The sequence below is a fragment of the Drosophila takahashii genome, chromosome 3R (genome assembly GCF_030179915.1).
Source record: "Drosophila takahashii strain IR98-3 E-12201 chromosome 3R, DtakHiC1v2, whole genome shotgun sequence".
In the NCBI taxonomy this organism is placed as follows: domain Eukaryota; kingdom Metazoa; phylum Arthropoda; class Insecta; order Diptera; family Drosophilidae; genus Drosophila; species Drosophila takahashii.
Window position 1 is genome coordinate 18,674,112 of NC_091681.1, and position 16,752 is coordinate 18,690,863.

Below are 16,752 nucleotides of genomic sequence, written 5' to 3' on the forward strand. Positions count from 1 at the left end.
CAATTTAACTGGTTTTTATGCACTTTATAGACATAAACAAATAACAGTTAAATTGCTTTCCAGATTTGTTGAAATGCATATACTTTGTGGACAAAATTAAAAAGAACGTTATTTTTGACGTTTAAAACCAAATATCACCATAGTCTTTTTAAAATAAAAATCACAAATAACTGTTATTTACGGTCCCTGATTTAAAACTTTCACACAGGGACCGTTACTGTTATAAGTTTTATTTTAAAAATCACACTTTAACAGTTATTTTCTGATTTGTAAAGTAAAACTCAAGGAATAACTGCTATTTTTTGAGTTTTATTATAAAAGTTGACAAATAACAGCTATTCGTCGTGATCAAAAATAAAACTCAAACTTGATTTTTAGCGATTTTGAGGGTAAAATAAATTTAAAAAAAATATAGTTATAAAATAAGCGCGGTTGCCTTTTTTAATAAATTTTTAGTAAGTTATATAAAACATGGTTAGCATTTTTTTTTTTATAATTATTTAATTTTTTCAAAAATGTCAAGGAAATAACTGTTATTCATAAAAATCAAAAAATAAAAATCATTACGGATTTGTAAACTACAATGGCTAATAAAAATAGTGGTGTATTTAAAAAAATGTTATGACCCTTCTAAGTGCGTGATTTTTTTTGTAAGAAAAATTTACAATAACAGTTATTTTCGGTCCCTGCTTTCACAGTCGTCCAAAAACATGTGTACGCAGATCCAGTTTAAAAATCAACCCGATCGAACGTCTATATGTTATCGGATATCGGATATAACTTGCAAAAACTGAAGATTTTTGGGGCAGTGTAAGAGCTATTGACATGAATCTTTCCAAATCGTATTCTTTTGTGCAGACCTTGATCAGCATAAAAGCGCTTTCCGATTGGACGTCTATGTATATCCTATAGCCCCCATAGGAACAACAAGGTGAAAAATTTAAAAATTGTATTTTTTGAATTATGAAATATTTTGTTTATTAATTCATGTTGCTATTGTAGTCAAATTTTAATTCGTGAAATCTGCTAGGGTAGCTTCCGTCCTCGTTTAGGAATGCCGTTTGTGATGCTTGGAACATAAGTTTGTATGGGACTTTTGCTCCCAAATATCACGGTAAACTGGAATGGTTCGTGGAAATTTCACAAAGTTTAATTTTGTGTTCCTGTGCAATTGGAGCATTTTGCCTCTCGTTTGCTCCTCCGCTTAGCTATCAGTTTTCGTCGTACTAATTCTCAGGCTATACTTTAAAAACAAAAGGGATCGCTATAGTCGAGTACTTTGACTTTCAGATACCAGTTTACTCAGCTAAAGAGAGTTCGAGGAAGATGGATTTAAGCAGTCGTCAAAGCTACTCCCTCCATCTAGCGGTCATTTTAATTTTTTGCTCATAACTTTTTAATGGATTGACCGATTTTAAAATGTTTTTCTACATTTCGATAGCACAACAAAATGGCATTTAAACTTTTACAAAATCTACAAAGATGTGGGCGTGGTGCTCGGATGAATCGAACTTACGCTGAGTAGGAGCCCCAAGAATCTGCATGGTGAGTCCCATTTTCTAGCTTTTATAGTTTCCGAGATCTCAGTGTTCAAACTGTTACACACTTTTACCCGAATACAATATACCCTTTCACTCTACGAGTAACGGGTATAAACAGTCATGTCACGAACCGCTGGGCTCGAGACGACAACCAAAAATGGTATGTGTCTTCGCTAGCACCGATGTGGCAACGCTGCGGCTTTCGTGGTGAATGGCCAGCCGAGTAATAACATTGCATTTGAGCACAATTTTAATAAATTCTAAATAAAAAACGCCTTAACAATGTCCTCGCTGCTAAAGATCGCCACCAGGACGGTCAGGAGTTCCATGGTACAGGTGCGCAGCGTGGCCACCACATCGCCCAGGCAGATAAAAGAAAGTGAGTTTCAGTTTCGCTCCAAAAGGCTGTTTCATAACCCCTCCAAAACGGGGAATACTATTAAAACTAATACGTTTTGTGTATTAAATACCCCCTGCAGTCCAGGAAAAGCAGGAGAGCGACGTGAAGATCTTCGAGGGCGTTAATGTGGAGTCGCCGCGTGCCGACCTAATGCTCAAATCCGCCTGCCAGACCAACTTCTGCCCGGAATGCACCTTGGGCCTGGACATCAAGCACACGGATGTGCTGATCCTGCAGCAGTACGTCCGCTCCGATGGCTGCATTCTGCCCCGCAGGATCACCGGCCTGTGCCACCGGCAGCAGAAGAAGATGGGCACCCTGGTGACCATGGCCCAGAAGGCGGGACTGATGCCCAACCTGGCGCCCGCGTGGAGCAAAAGGGATCCCAAGCAGCGCTTCGGCTGGCGCAAGTTCAACAAGTACTTCCTGGAGTCCACCATTAAATACTAGTGTTGAATGCAATAAATGTGTTAATTAAGCTAACTTTATAAATGGTATCCTAGGACCTTGAAGTCTAGTAAAAATAATATTAATTTAAAAAACCTAGTGATTATATGCTTGCGACCCACTGTGCTGGATTTTTACCCTGCCCCAATTTGGTCACACTGCCCAAGCGTCACTTTTCAATTTTCGATTTCTTTGTTGCCGGATTTTTTCAAAGCTTCTTCAGCTGCAAAATGAGTTTTTTGAGCAATAGCGGCACGGTTCATGTGGAAGTTCTCCTGAAAACCACCGATATGTGAGTATTACCGGCGGTACAAGTGGAATTTCGTTTAAATAACCCCCTTTTTCCAGTCGTCTCAATACCATTCGCGCCGAAGTTGAGCCCATTTTAAGCGATTACTTGAAGTCGTTCAAAAATTTGCCCAGAAATGTGGCATTCAAGCCGGGTATTGAACTCGCCACTGTGAAAAGCATCCTCCTGGAGCGCGACAATGGCGATGGAAAGGCGTGGCAGCCCAACGAGACCAAGTATCGCTATCATTTCTACATGACCCAGCGGGAGGAGCACAATGCAGGACTCTTTCCGGCCAGAGGAAGTGGAGATTCCGATGATCTCAGTAGCGTCGTGGAGGCGAATCATGTCCTCCTGCCCGCCGTTCAGTTTGTGGGCCTGTGGGAGAACCTCATCTACGAGGTGGGACTGAAGGAGAAGGTAAGTTAGGATAGCTATTACAAATCAAATCCTATTAAAATCCTACTTTTCAGCTCCTGAAGTTTGCCCTTTCCGCTCTGACCTTCTCCAAGCACAGCGTGAACATGAATGTGATCGCCTGCAACCGGCTGCTGCTGCTCCATGGACCACCGGGCACGGGCAAGACGAGCCTCTGCAAGGCTCTGGCCCAGAAGCTGGCCATCCGCACCCAAGGCAGCTATGCCTACACCCACCTGGTGGAGATCAACAGCCACAGCCTGTTCTCCAAGTGGTTCTCCGAGAGCGGCAAGCTGGTGGCGCGCCTTTTCTCAAAGATCGCCGAACTGGTGGCGGATCGCAACAATCTGGTTTGCGTGCTGATCGACGAGGTGGAGTCGCTGGCCTACGCCAGGAGCTCCATGTCCAGCAACGAGCCCAGGGATGCCATGCGCGTGGTGAACGCTGTGCTGACGCAGCTGGATGACATCAAGAACTGTCCCAATGTCCTCGTCCTGGCCACCTCCAATCTGGCCCAGAGCATTGACCTGGCCTTCCTGGATCGCGCCGACATCCGGCTGTTTATCGGTTACCCCGGCATGTCGGCCATTCGCAGCATTTACAAGACCATGCTGGCGGAGCTTATGTCGGCGGGAGTTGTGCAGCGCGAGGCTCTGGAGGGCGAGGACGCCGAGGAGGGTCTACTGACCCAGTTGGCCGAGCGGAGCGTTGGCGTAAGTGGACGAACGCTGCGAAAGTTGCCTCTGCTGGCCCATGCCCAGTACACCAGTAGCGCTGCCTTCGAGTTGGATCAGAAAATCAGTCTGGCGGACTTTCTGGACGCCATGCTGGGCGCCTTGGAGCAGCACGTGGCCGATCAGCGCCTGCTGAAGCTGGAGTCCATGGAGGAGCTCTAAATTTCCTACCTACTCTAAGTCCATCGAATGCGTTACTTTGTAAACTTCAATTTTGCTGCTATGAAAAACAATCCCCATTCTGTTTGCTGCCTCGTTTCATTTGCACACGACACAGAGATTTTCCCATTTCTTTATCCAGCTTTTGATGTGAAAATCAAGCGTGAAATCTTGTTATTTGCTTGCAAGCCCCTACATCCACTGCCCTTTTCCCACCCCTCCCCGCACATCGATATGCAATCTCAGCACTTTTGCCTTGCCTGTCCTTCACAATCGAGTGCTGGAGTCCTCTCGAGTCCGGCACACATCGAAGCTATTGGCAGAAGGAAGGGGCTAGCTGGGTGGCCAAGGACACCAAGTTATTGCAGGACCAAGTGACGACTAATCAAATTTTTTGACGATTTGATTCTGTGTTGATGCTGCCTGTTGATCCGTATCATCCCTTTTAAAGCCACTCAGTCAATCGCAGAAGATGCATTAGCTTAGCTGGAAAATATGCGGATCTCAAGGGGTGAGTGCAATTCAAACAGACTGTTTGGGCCATTAAAATCTTGTATTTCGTTGGAAAAGGTTTATTAGTTCGTTGGATTCTCGAAATAAAAATATAAATATTTATTATCATTTAAAATTTATATTTATATTTAAGTCACCTACTTTTAAAAACACCAAGTTCTTCAGAAAATATGACTTCCCAAACATTCTTAAATGTTTTCCTGGAAAAACCCTGTTAATACATCGAATATTTATTTAAATTGATATAAGTAAATACGCACACTGTCCTTAAAGTGGTGTTGTTGTTGGGTGGCTTTAATTAAATCAGGACAAATACCCACCATCATTCGCTCATTGGATTTGCGCAATGGAGCAAGGAGTTGGGAGTCAGGGGTCTGGGGGACAGGTGGTGGCAATAAACCCAAGGACAGTAAAAATAGACAAGTAGGGGCGCCATCGAATTATGTGAACGAATAGCTGCAGGGCTAATAAAATGTAGATGTGTTCCCCGGAATGGGGAAGTGCGATAAAACAGATTCCTGTTGATGAAAATGTGATGCCATGCTCATGTGTGATTCCGCCCATTGTCCTCCTGCCCGGGCATATAAAATATACGGGGTTTATTAGGCACTCGGTTACGGAATCACATCAGTTTCTAAATGGGCAGCAGGAAAAATAACCTGAAAAGCACTATTTTAAGAGTTAGGAAAGCTTTCTTTATGCTTATACCCATCACAAATATTCTGAAAATATTCTTTTATTAATTATTGTTTTTTTAATGATTAATTAAGTTGAGGAGGAACACATTTTAATCGAGCTAGTTAATATACATCCAAGATAGAGGGACACGTATCCTTGAAGCGAGAAGAGTTTCCAACTCATCTGGCATTCGGTTGTTGATTTTTACAGTCTATGGTAGAACGCGTTGTTTGTCTGTTTCAGTCGTGTGTTACAAGTATTATTTATTGTTTAACGTTTTATTTCAGCAGCAAGGACTAGGATTCCAGTGAGTTTAGCATGGTCCCGTTTTCTCTCCGTTTGCTGGTTTTGTCTGTACCAACAATTGAATGCAAGTACAAAGAGGTAAACAAACATCCAAAATCATTACGATTCCACGCTGAAGGATATAAGCAGTCTGGAAATATAAAGGATTTCGAATTGAAGGTAAATTTAAATTAATTTTTTAAAATATATTTTCTTGACTAGAAAAGTAGGTAGATAAAAATGTTTTTATTTAGCGGGACAGCAGTAAAAATCTTAAGTTTTCAGCTTAATCAAAAAACTTATTTCAAGATTTTAATGAATACAGTAAAATTATAAAGCGATATTGAACCTAACCCATCTTTGTGTGTATATAAAATTCAAAATAAATATGTAATATTTTTCTGTCGATTGCGGTACCCAAAAGTTCTGCCCCATGTAGCATCCTTTTGGAGCCCCCGGAATTCCCGGAAGTGCCCCCCTGCACAATCATGCAGTTGCATGGAGAATTGAACCATTGATGGTTACGTTTATTTATGTTTTCCCTGCTCTGTGTGTGTGTGTGTGTGTGTGTGTGTGCGAAGCCTGTAAGCAGCATTTTGCAATTGCATTTCAGCAATATGGAAAATTCCCATTGTTATCCAATGCGACTGCTGCCGATATTGTTGTTGCTCCTGTTATTGTTGCTTGGGAGCAATTGTTTCTTGTTTATTGTTTGGATTTGTAAGCTTACCGTTTTGCGGCGTTAAGAAATTTAAATTTCCATCCAAGCAGCAGTAAATGCTTTAATATTGGCCCAAGCTCTGTTCGAAATTGGAAAACTAAAAACGGAAGCATTTGCTTATTTACATTCACACAAAATACCTGAGCTTACAATGGGATTGAGAATTTGTGATTGCTCAAAGTCTGGATTAATATTTCATTCGGGCTTAAATTGCTGTTTGTAAGGCAATTAATTCTAGTCAGAATATTTGTAAAGTAAAGAAAATGGGTTCTATATTGGGTTCCTGTCCGACAAGCAAATAAACTTTTAATTAACCTCTCCAATTTGTTAGTTAATTATTTAGCTTAGGTTTCCATACCTAGGACGTAATCTCAATGCACAAAATTATTTTTCATAATAATTTAAAGTTTACCACAACGTCTACATAAAAAAAACGAAATCAATTTACACAGAAATTATTGGTGGCAATTTAATTGCATAAAAGCTAATTAAAACTATGAAAATGTTATGAAAGTTCAACATAACTTAATTTAAGCTTTAAATGTCAGTTTTATTTTAATTAATTTTTTAATTACTTGTTACCTTTTCGACTTTATTGTTATTTAAATAGATTAATCAGAAAATATCACGTTCTGTATCTCTTAAATTGGGGTCTTATAACGCCAAACTTCCATGCAGTTTAGATTTAATTTAAATTTTTGCGGTGGGCTCTGGCGCCAGACGACGTCGATATCGCGTAGCAATATGCAAACCCCTCTTTTGCCCACAGAGAGCAGCCGTTGCAAAAATATTCGCGGGTAAAGGAAACCCAAAATTGTTTAGTTATTGAAAAAGGGTCGTTAATTGTTTATCTTTGGCCAAGAATTTTCTTTGCCAACTTTCGGCCAAAATAAATAGGGAAATATGGCGAAAAAGCACGAGCAGCCGCACAATATCCGAAAATGGCTAGCAACCAGATAGTCCTAAATTTAATTTCAGCAGCCACCGACACGCGGTTCAAATATTTTCAAAGTTCACTTCTATGCAAAAAGAGCGTAGAGAAGGGAGTTTGGATACCATGGCAGGGAGTCAGAAAATGGATTGTAAACAGACTCGACACTCTCAGTTCACAACAAGTACATAACTTCAGTATTAGATGCTCGGTTCCTCTTTTCAATCTATGACAACCATCGTCAACTAAACTAAGTCAACCCGAGGAATATGCACTACAGCACGCACGAAGGGAATGTTCTCAGAACGTGCAGGAATATAAATCGGTAGATTTGTAAATGAAAATGTTAAGCTTGAAAAATGAATAATGTTAAGTAGGTATTGGAAAGTGCATTTTTAGATATCTTTGCTTTTTTCGTGTCTTAAACCTGACTTTTTGCTATATTTCGAAAACAATACGATCTCAAAATCAGGTTTCTTAAATTTTTGAAGTCATTAAAACCACTATCAGTTATGTTTCCAAACTAAAGCTATAAAACTTGACTTAAATTTGCGAATTTATAACTGGGAACTAGTTAAACTCGCGTTCACATTTGTATGGCGGCGTTTCTGTGTGTGTTATTTATGCTCAGAACGTGACTGGAAATATGAAATGCAGCAAATGTGTTTACTTAAATGAAGTGAGTGAAAATTGACAAATACACACAGAGGCACACCCGCAAGACGGCTAAAATGCATTGCAAGGGCGGCTGGCAAAGGAGGCGTGGCGGGGTCACATCCGACTAGCGAGCTTAGGGCACATGAGAAATACGCCAAAAATGGCAATGACGCTAATCCCTTGGCGGGAGCAACTCTCACACATACGCGTGCACAAGGACAGTGGGCACTCGTGCAAATGTGATTTCTTCAATTCGATTTATCAAAAAAGGTGACTCAAAAATGCATATTTATTAATCTATAAAGATTGAAAGATTTTAAGGTTTATTAAACAACTAAAAATAAGTAAGTACTTTTTTCCATTTAAATTTGAAGTCTTACCATTTGTAAGAAAGGTGACCCAGAATTGCATTTTAAGTCCTATTTGATTCCCATTTTTCCACCTTAAACAGTTTGTGGATATTCATAGTCTATAAACAGGAACACTTGGTTGATATTATAGTTTGTTAAACTTCTAAAAGCTAGTAGATCACACATTTTCATTTAAATTTTTAAGAAAGGTGACCCCAAATTATATTTGAAGACTGCATAACTTGGCTGATTTGATTCCTATTTTAAAGTTTTTACCCTCTTATAATTTGTTGTGCAAATCTTTATTACCTTTATTTTATTTACTATCTTAGTTCCCCCCTTTTTTTGGTTTTTCAATTCACGAGGACCCACTGTGCCGCACAACTGAACTCACACACACTGTGCGGAAATATGTCAAATTCAATAACAGCCAAAGTGACGTGCTTCCTGATCCGCACCCCTTGAAGCCCCCTGTCCGGGATAAATCTGATGAAGAAGAAGGAGCAGCAACTATGGCGCCAAACTCTGGACAATGGTAGCCAACTCTATTCCCCTTCAGACCCCAGTCTCCTCCAGTCCTGCAGCATCCCCATTCTCCATTCTACTGGCCTTATAAAAATGTACGATTTCTCTTCATTTGATGAAACGAAATACAATTTCTCAACGAGCAACGCAACTGAACGCAAAAAAGTTGGTTGCAATTGCAATTTTCTTGCCAAATCAGCGCACGCTGCTTGGTATATTGACATTTTTAAAAGCCAATATTTCTCCGACTCGCAGACCCATTGGGTTTCTTTTTCGCGTAGGAGAAACACACACAGAGTACGTCCAAATTAATTTATTTGACTTCGGCGATGTATAAATATAAATTGAATGAGGCCCACACAAACAGGGTAACGAGTATGCACTTCCAGAGTAAAAACTAGTGCCAGTGGAAGGAAGTTTAAGTATAACCAAAGGCGCTCTTCAATTTAAAATACGTTTTCTGATGGGGAGTTATTTTTACGAACTTATATTTCTTGCTTATAAAAATGTTAAGATATATTTAAGTATGTTGAATCAGTCACTTATTTTCCCCTCTAATTGGCTAAGGTGGTTTGGTCAATCCACCTTTCTTCGTACTGCAATTGGTGTCCCTGCAATTACACTGATTAATGGCGGTTTGGAACCCACTAAGAATGCCTGCGGTTTACCACCCATTCAGTTCTCTTTTTAAATAGGAATGAGGAACCAGTGAACTGGGAATGACAGTCGAAAGGAAACTTTTTGCTCGCTCAACTTGGGCAAGTGAAAACTGCAAACGCAAATGAAATTAGTCGAAACTATTTGGGCATTTCCGTGGCAATGAGCCGGCCATCCACTCCCTGCCAATTTCCATAGGCATCGACATTCGGTTCTGCATCCGCATCCTCAGCCGATTCTAAATTCACACTGGCAAAGTCAAGTTCGTGACGCGCGTTATTTCTAATTATATTGGGGAGGGCCCTAAAGACCACGCCTAACCTTTGCACTCGAAAAAATATTGCAGTTTATTTATATTGTTAAAAAAAAAAACTATATGAAGTGTTTTTACTAAAAATAATATTTTTATACCCGTTACTCGTAGAGTAAAAGGGTATACTAGATTCGTGCAAAAGTATGTAACAGCTAGAAGGAAGCGTTTCCGACCCCATAAAGTATATATATTCTTGATCAGGGTCACTAGCCGAGTCGATCTAGCCATGTCCGTCTGTCCGTCTGTCCGTCTGTATGAACGCTGAGATCTCAGAAACTACAAAAGCTAGAAGGTTGAGATTTCCCACACATATTCTTTGGCTTCCTACGCAGCGCAAGTTTATTTTAGCCGAGCGCCACACCCCCTCTAACGCCCACAATCGCCCACTAACGATTTTAAAATGGGTCCTGCGCCCACATCTTTAAAGATTTCCGAGAAGTATAAATGCAATTTTGTTGTGTATATTTATACCTATCGAAATGTAGAAGACATTTTTCAAATCGGACCATTCATTAAAAAGTTATACGCAATCAAAAATTATATATCTATCTCCCTCGCACTCCCTTTAGCTGAGTAACGATTATTAGTCGGGACACCAACCCGACACAGCGTTCGCACTCCCTTTAGCTGAGTGACGGGTATTAGATAGTCGGGACAACAACCCGACTATAGCGTTCTCTCTTGTTATTTTTAAAGCCCAGCAAATTAAGCACTTAACTAATTTTCTACTTTGATAAATTTTGCAATTATATGTCACACATTTTTTTCCTGTTTAGATCCCATCCTCTGCAGACTGAGCCCAATTTGATTTCCATTTGGTCATGAGCCGACTTCTTTTCCTTGCTCGTTTTTAGTAATTTTAATTGAAAAAATTCTTCAATTTTGCCATCCATCTGACTGGCAGGTTGGTCCCGTCCTGGCCCGTTCTCATCTATCAGCCGACAGCCGTAGAAATGTAATTAGCCTGGCCCTCTAAGCCCCAACCCCGGAAATCCACGGACTGTTGTCTGTTTGTGTCAACTTTTCAATTAAATATTCATAAAAAATGAAATTTGCCAGCCACTTCGCTGGGCGGAAAGATATTTCGAAATTACTTTTAAGTGCATCAGTGCCTAAATGGATAATCACACGATTGATTTTAAACAGGGCTGGTTAGTAAAGATGTCTAAAAAAAGTTAGTAAAAATTGGTGTTTCAAAAAATCACAAGCCACTACACTATTTACTAAACTATATCATTCATTTCTTCTGATTAAATGAATGTAGTGAATTTTTGATAACAAATTCTTGTTAATTGAATTAGGTTTTCTAATTCTGGGTTTTCTAATTGATAAACTATTAATTCATTAACCCACTTTTGCTCTTTTTGCTTTGCATCCCTGATAGTGGTAGCCTCCTAGCAAGTTCAAGCACAGGTAGGATTGGGGAATCTTTAATTAAATTGGTCACGAGGTGGGAATTGGTGATTTTTGGAGAGAAAGAGACTGGTGGAGTCTGGCATCTGGAATTGGCCCTTTGTGCAAACGAAATGGCGATAATTAATCATTGCTACTGCGGTTAGTTGACCGCCCTTCGATTTGTTCCGTGACCTGCGATTCGCGCTAATCATTTCAGCTACTACTTTAATTAAAAACCACAACTCTGTGCGGCAACTGGCGTAAGTTATTGGCCAGCGATGATTTGCCCCTTTTGTCCACACAATGTCACTGCCACATGATGTTGGCTCTTAAATTGTGGCCATAATCACAAAAGGCATCTACCTCAGGTGCTATACATTGTGCGCAAAAGAGCAAAGAATTTGTAGGATAGTTGTAGGAGCTGTAAGAAATTAAAAACTCACAATTAAATGTGAGTGAAAACGAATTCATTTAAACTTACATCCGATACGGTGACCAGTGAGACATTGAGGAATATTGTTGCCTTCAGGCGACTGGGTCGTTGGGCCCTCTTGACAATCAGAACTAGCATTTTGCGGTAACGTAAGTCAGCATGGAACCAGTCGTGGTTGTAGACCGCTTGACCAATATCTTCACTCTGAAATTAAATTAATTATTTATTTACTTACGATTTTAGTAATGTTTACAAAACCCAAATTTATAGCACTTGCAGAGAGGTTCATCGGATATACTATTTAGAACAGGAGATAAATTTCTGGTGACTTTAAATTAACTAATATGTGTACAAAATATAATCATATTCTCACCGTTATAAATGGTTTATTTCGTTGTGAACAAATTGAATTCGAAAACTAAAAAATTAATTTTTATATTTAGGCGTTGCATTTCCTTGTTTCCCTAAAAATTACTCATTCGCCACGTATGGCAGTTCCAATTTAGTCGAACAAAATCTTTTTCCCATTTAAGCCTTGTCAAAATATGAATTTGGTTGGAATAATTGGTCTTAGAAAGGAAGAGAAAAAAAGTTTTGCTTAAAATCTACAACCCGTAACGAAAATAACTTTTCAATCGAATGCAACAGTGCGTATGAGTGATACCCTTGAAGGCAAATCGTAAACCATATATATATTTTTTTTAATTTTCTTTTTTTTTTTTGCACCGCATTGTAAGTAAGGAAATATATTTTATATATATTCTATATTTTTCCTAAACCGATAAAATATTTCATAAAATATTACCACTAATATCAAACTCACCGCATCGATGAGCCGCTGGGCGTGTGTGGCTATCATGAAGACCTGCACCATGGCGCAAAAGAGAAAGAGGACGAGCATCACCAGGTTGTCGATCTTGCCACCGATGGTCATCTGGAAACCCACGAAGCAGATGATGAAGGACGAGGACACGAAGTTGCACAGCAGCGAGACGCCGAAGATCTCGTTGATGTTCTGACACAATACCAATAACCTCTGATGATAGGCCACCACAGCCTGGAGAAACTCCATGTCCCGCTTGGGTGACACGACTCCCGCCACATGCCCCTCAATGTGTCCCGAAAGGCGGATGAAGTGCATCACCACCAGAGTGACCAGGGCGCACATCAGCATATCCGCTGCCAGCTGACCAGAGAGACACGCCTGCCCGGCCAAATTCTGCGAGACATACATCAAATAGTAGCTAGATCCAGTGCTCCAGTTCCAGGGCACCCAGCAATAGTAGGGCAGCATCCTCTCGAATTTACGTATTCCCAGCCACAAGTCACAAATCAGATAGTAGACGGCCCAATAGAGGTTGTAGGTCCAGATCAGCACCAAGTGCATGCCAAAATAGAACTTGCTATATCGGCTATAGCCACTCAGGTGGTACTTTACATTATAGGGCGACTGCTGATCCAAGCGCACCGGGTGCAAATGCTCCAGTTCGTTCACCACTTGCGTGAGTCTCTTCCGCTGACGCCAAATGTGCCAGATCTTCAGATCCCCAACGACCACAAAACCAATGAAGGATAGATTCATGGTGGCCTCCAGGAAGTTGCTACCCCTGCCGATCGCCAGGAATACGTAGATCAGTTCCGAGATGAGCACTGCATTCAGGTTCAGCATCTGACCCACGAACATCCAGTGGAGCAATTGCTCCTTCCTTTTGCCACTGTCCTTGTGATCGTAGGCCAGCATTCCAATCGACAGATAGAACACATTGGCATACTTCAGAAAGCTGTCCAGTGGAATGGGTTTCGCTCCTTCTGGCTCCTGAGTTCTGAGCTCCTTCTTCGGTGCCATCTTGAAATTGTCCAATTTTCCACTACGTTGGACCTATATATATAGATCCCAAAATTAATGCTCAACCCACAACCCTGCGATATCGATGATTTAATAATTTACTATTGCCACACACACTGGACAATTGGCACGCCCACTTGATTAGCATGTACACGGCGAGCATCTCTCAATTAGGGCGTTGTGAACCCGTCAGTTGGTCGTCCTGGGGCGTGGTTAATTGCCCCTAACTCGAAATCGATGACTCCCACGATTAAGTGGCTCCAAGTTGCTCACAAATGTCTGCGATTAGTTCGACCCCGGGTGAGCATTTGAATGGACAAATGTCTTGACATTAAGGTGCCTCAAATTGGACTTCTAAGTACCAGGCAAATTCCTTATATAACTACATATCAAATAATAAATTATTATAGATTTTTAAAATATATTTTAATTGTAATTGAATACTTTTTTATATTTCTATTAGATTTTTATAACTTACGAAGTTTTTATAAATCCATTTAAATTCCTTTACTTATTTGTAGTATTTTCCTTTCATCTGTAAAGATTTTCTTTGTGCTTTTGAACGTTGGTTGTTGATGTGTTGTTTTCTGTTCGGATATCTCAAAGTATTTGGAGATCCATTTATGTGTTTTTTATGGCCTGCACTGCTTTTGTTTTGTCCTTGTTTTTGCTCCTTGACACACTTGCATGGATGAGAGTGTGTCGGTGACATGAGTCCTTGGTTTTTGCCTATTTCCCGTTTGCACACATCCAGTTGGCCAGTTGCAATGTATTCGGATTCGGATTCCCAGTTCTTCTGGGCAGATGTCACCCAGTTTATGTCTGGATCAACTGTTTTGCTGCCTTCGAGTTATGCAGAATTTGCTTTCTTTTCACTTGCAAGTTTATTCGCTCGTTTGTTTTAATGCAAAAAGTCCTGTCCCAGGAATGTTGCAATTAAATTCGATTCAGGGAGGCCGAGAGAGATGACGACAGGACAGCCCAACGAATCCTTTTTTATCCCATTTCTGAATCTGAATCGGAATCAGAATCTCACTCTGACTAACTGACCTCATTTGCGTATCGCATTCCTAATGAAATTTACATGACTATTTCGCCGCAGCAATGTTAATGAAGAGCATTTATACACAGCTGTCTGCATACATGTGTGTGTATTTTGCCATGTGAGATTTATCCTCAAATGCAATTAGCATTTTAAATTTATCTCATGCAGCGCACTATTTTTCACTTCTTAATGGCATTTGTAATGTTAAACCAAAATTAATTTAATAAATTGTTGCTGCAGCCCTTAGCGTCTGTCAGCGTTATGTAATTTTAATGCATTTCTATTTGCCACTTTAAGTTTTTGCGGCGGCAGTGCGACTACTGTTTATGCATAGAAAAACTGATCGCAATAATTGCAAAAAAAAATGTGGTTACATAAGTTTTTATTGATTTCAATTATTTTATTTTAGTTATTGTCGACGATTGTATAAAAAGGTTTTGCGTGCAAAAGTAATGGAACGAAACTAAATTGACAGCGAACATTATTTTAGATTGTGAAAAAATTGGGTATACAAAAATTTTTATATTTATTTAAAGGTGAAAAAACCAGGGCAAAGTCGGTCGATTACCAGTATTATGAAAACTTTTATATTATTATTGCACAAACAAGCTAAAATAACACACTTTGAAATGCACTTTATGATTATGAGCTTAGTTATTAGCAAAACGCTGGCTCACTTTTGGAGGGAAACAGCTTTCGCTTTTTCGGCAGCTCGTTTTCCAGCTAATACTTATGCAGATTAATCTGCATACATATGGCATACATATGTATGCCTCAGCGCCCCTTGGCTGTGGAACAAGGTCCTTGAGTTCCCATTGTAGCCTGCATTTTGGGGCCGACCCCTTTGGACGGGTTTATCTATGGCGAGGGCCAGAGACAAAAAAGGGGTCGGTGTGCCTATTTCCACTCCGCTTTGCTTTCCCTTTTGCCCAGACCCCAGTAAACAAAGCAATTATGTGTATATGTGCAACTTGCATATCATACGATATGCACACTTGTGGTTAAAGTAAAAGTTCTATATTAATATATAACAACCAATAAATATATTATTATATCGGGAAAATGTATATCATATATCCGCAATTATAATCTTGAAAAATTCCAGATGTTCTGAAAAATACATTTTCTCTGCCAGTTTTTTGACCTCGAGTGTATATGCATATACATTGAGTATAAACATTTTCATTTATTTTCGTGTGTGTTTGCTGGAAGCCCTCGTTGTTGGTTAGTTTGTTGCAATGTTGCATATTATCAAAAACATTTGTAGCAGGAAAACAGAGCGCCGGATGAGTTTGAGTTGGTCGAAGGGCTGCATTTTTTTTTTTGGGTTTTGATCGGGGGGAAATGAGGGGAGTCCCTGTGCATAGGTACATACATATATATTTTGGCTTCTGGCGTTTTTGAATGTTTGCCAAATGTTGTTGGCTTTGGCGTAATTGTTACACCAACACTGAAATGTGCAATGATAAGGCCGCGATGTGTTTTTTTTTTACCATCGCCATGCTGTTTTTTCCACCCTATATTTCTATTATTTTTTCGACTAGCTGCCATTGCCCTTTGCTGGCAGTGTGCCACATTCCATGGCAGGGCACACATGCTAGGGGTGTCCCTTGCCCCTCCACGTGGCGTCCATAATAAACCTAATTTGAGATGTTGCGAAATATAAACTTAAAGATAGCAGAACTTTTTGAAGGAATTTTATTTTAAATATTAAATTTTAAAACAGCAAATCTTACAAAAAGATCTTCATAATAAACAGCATTTTGGTATCCAAATTATTTGATTGACCATTTCGCGGAAGAAGCATGATACTAAAAGTTTCCTCCAACTATGAATATTTAACATCCCTTTTGTTTCCATCTTGATATTCTTTGGCAAGGACCTGCAACACCTTGTGTGATTTAATAATCCCCACGTGGGCACGCCCCAAACAAGTTCCTCCATATTTCAACCCATTCAGCTGCCTTCAGTTCTACAAACTTTTTTTTTTCACAGACGGAAAAAAACTTTCTGGCTCCCAGTTTATTGGGCTTTTACGTGGGCGAAAGAGCTTTCACGTCTGAGGGTTAAACTCAATTTTGAATGCATTTTTCTGGTATTTAACTAATTTGGTTAATATTTCGCCAACGCGGTCTGAATTCGACTGTGCGTGTAAATTGCCAAGGGGGAAGTAAGTGGAGGGGTGGATGTGTTGGGGGTAAGACGTCAGCCAGCTGTCGAATCCTTACAATGTTTGTCCTTGGCACACACGAAGACATATCATATAGACGAAACGGATGACTTTGGAGTGTGTGTTTTTGAGCTTTGTTTTGTTTTGATTAACGGCAAATCAAATCAAACGAGATAATGAGTCGGAATGAAATTACTTATGTGTGCACCCAATGAGCCGTGCAGTCGGGCATGCAAAAGATTAATA

At 40.0% G+C, this 16,752-nt stretch overlaps 3 protein-coding genes across 3 annotated transcripts; 2 read left to right on the forward strand and 1 right to left on the reverse strand.

The window, feature by feature from the left end:
• Positions 1 to 1,733: 1,733 nt before the first annotated feature.
• Positions 1,734 to 2,416, forward strand: mRpS18A (mitochondrial ribosomal protein S18A). Its single transcript, XM_017152749.3, has 2 exons — positions 1,734 to 1,920; positions 2,021 to 2,416. The coding sequence occupies exons 1-2, from the start codon at positions 1,824 to 1,826 to the stop codon at positions 2,389 to 2,391; spliced, it is 468 nt and encodes a 155-aa protein (XP_017008238.2). The 5' UTR covers positions 1,734 to 1,823; the 3' UTR covers positions 2,392 to 2,416.
• Positions 2,417 to 2,522: 106 nt separating this feature from the next.
• Positions 2,523 to 4,074, forward strand: pch2 (pachytene checkpoint 2 protein). The gene is made up of 3 exons (XM_017152747.3): positions 2,523 to 2,680; positions 2,737 to 3,097; positions 3,151 to 4,074. The coding sequence occupies exons 1-3, from the start codon at positions 2,619 to 2,621 to the stop codon at positions 3,988 to 3,990; spliced, it is 1,263 nt and encodes a 420-aa protein (XP_017008236.2). The 5' UTR covers positions 2,523 to 2,618; the 3' UTR covers positions 3,991 to 4,074.
• Positions 4,075 to 11,376: 7,302 nt separating this feature from the next.
• Or85d (Odorant receptor 85d) lies at positions 11,377 to 13,291 on the reverse strand. Its single transcript, XM_017152622.2, has 3 exons — positions 12,269 to 13,291; positions 11,494 to 11,649; positions 11,377 to 11,433 (listed from the first exon to the last, which is right to left on the reverse strand). Exons 1-3 carry the CDS (start codon positions 13,289 to 13,291, stop codon positions 11,377 to 11,379), a joined length of 1,236 nt encoding a protein of 411 aa, XP_017008111.2.
• Positions 13,292 to 16,752: the final 3,461 nt, after the last annotated feature.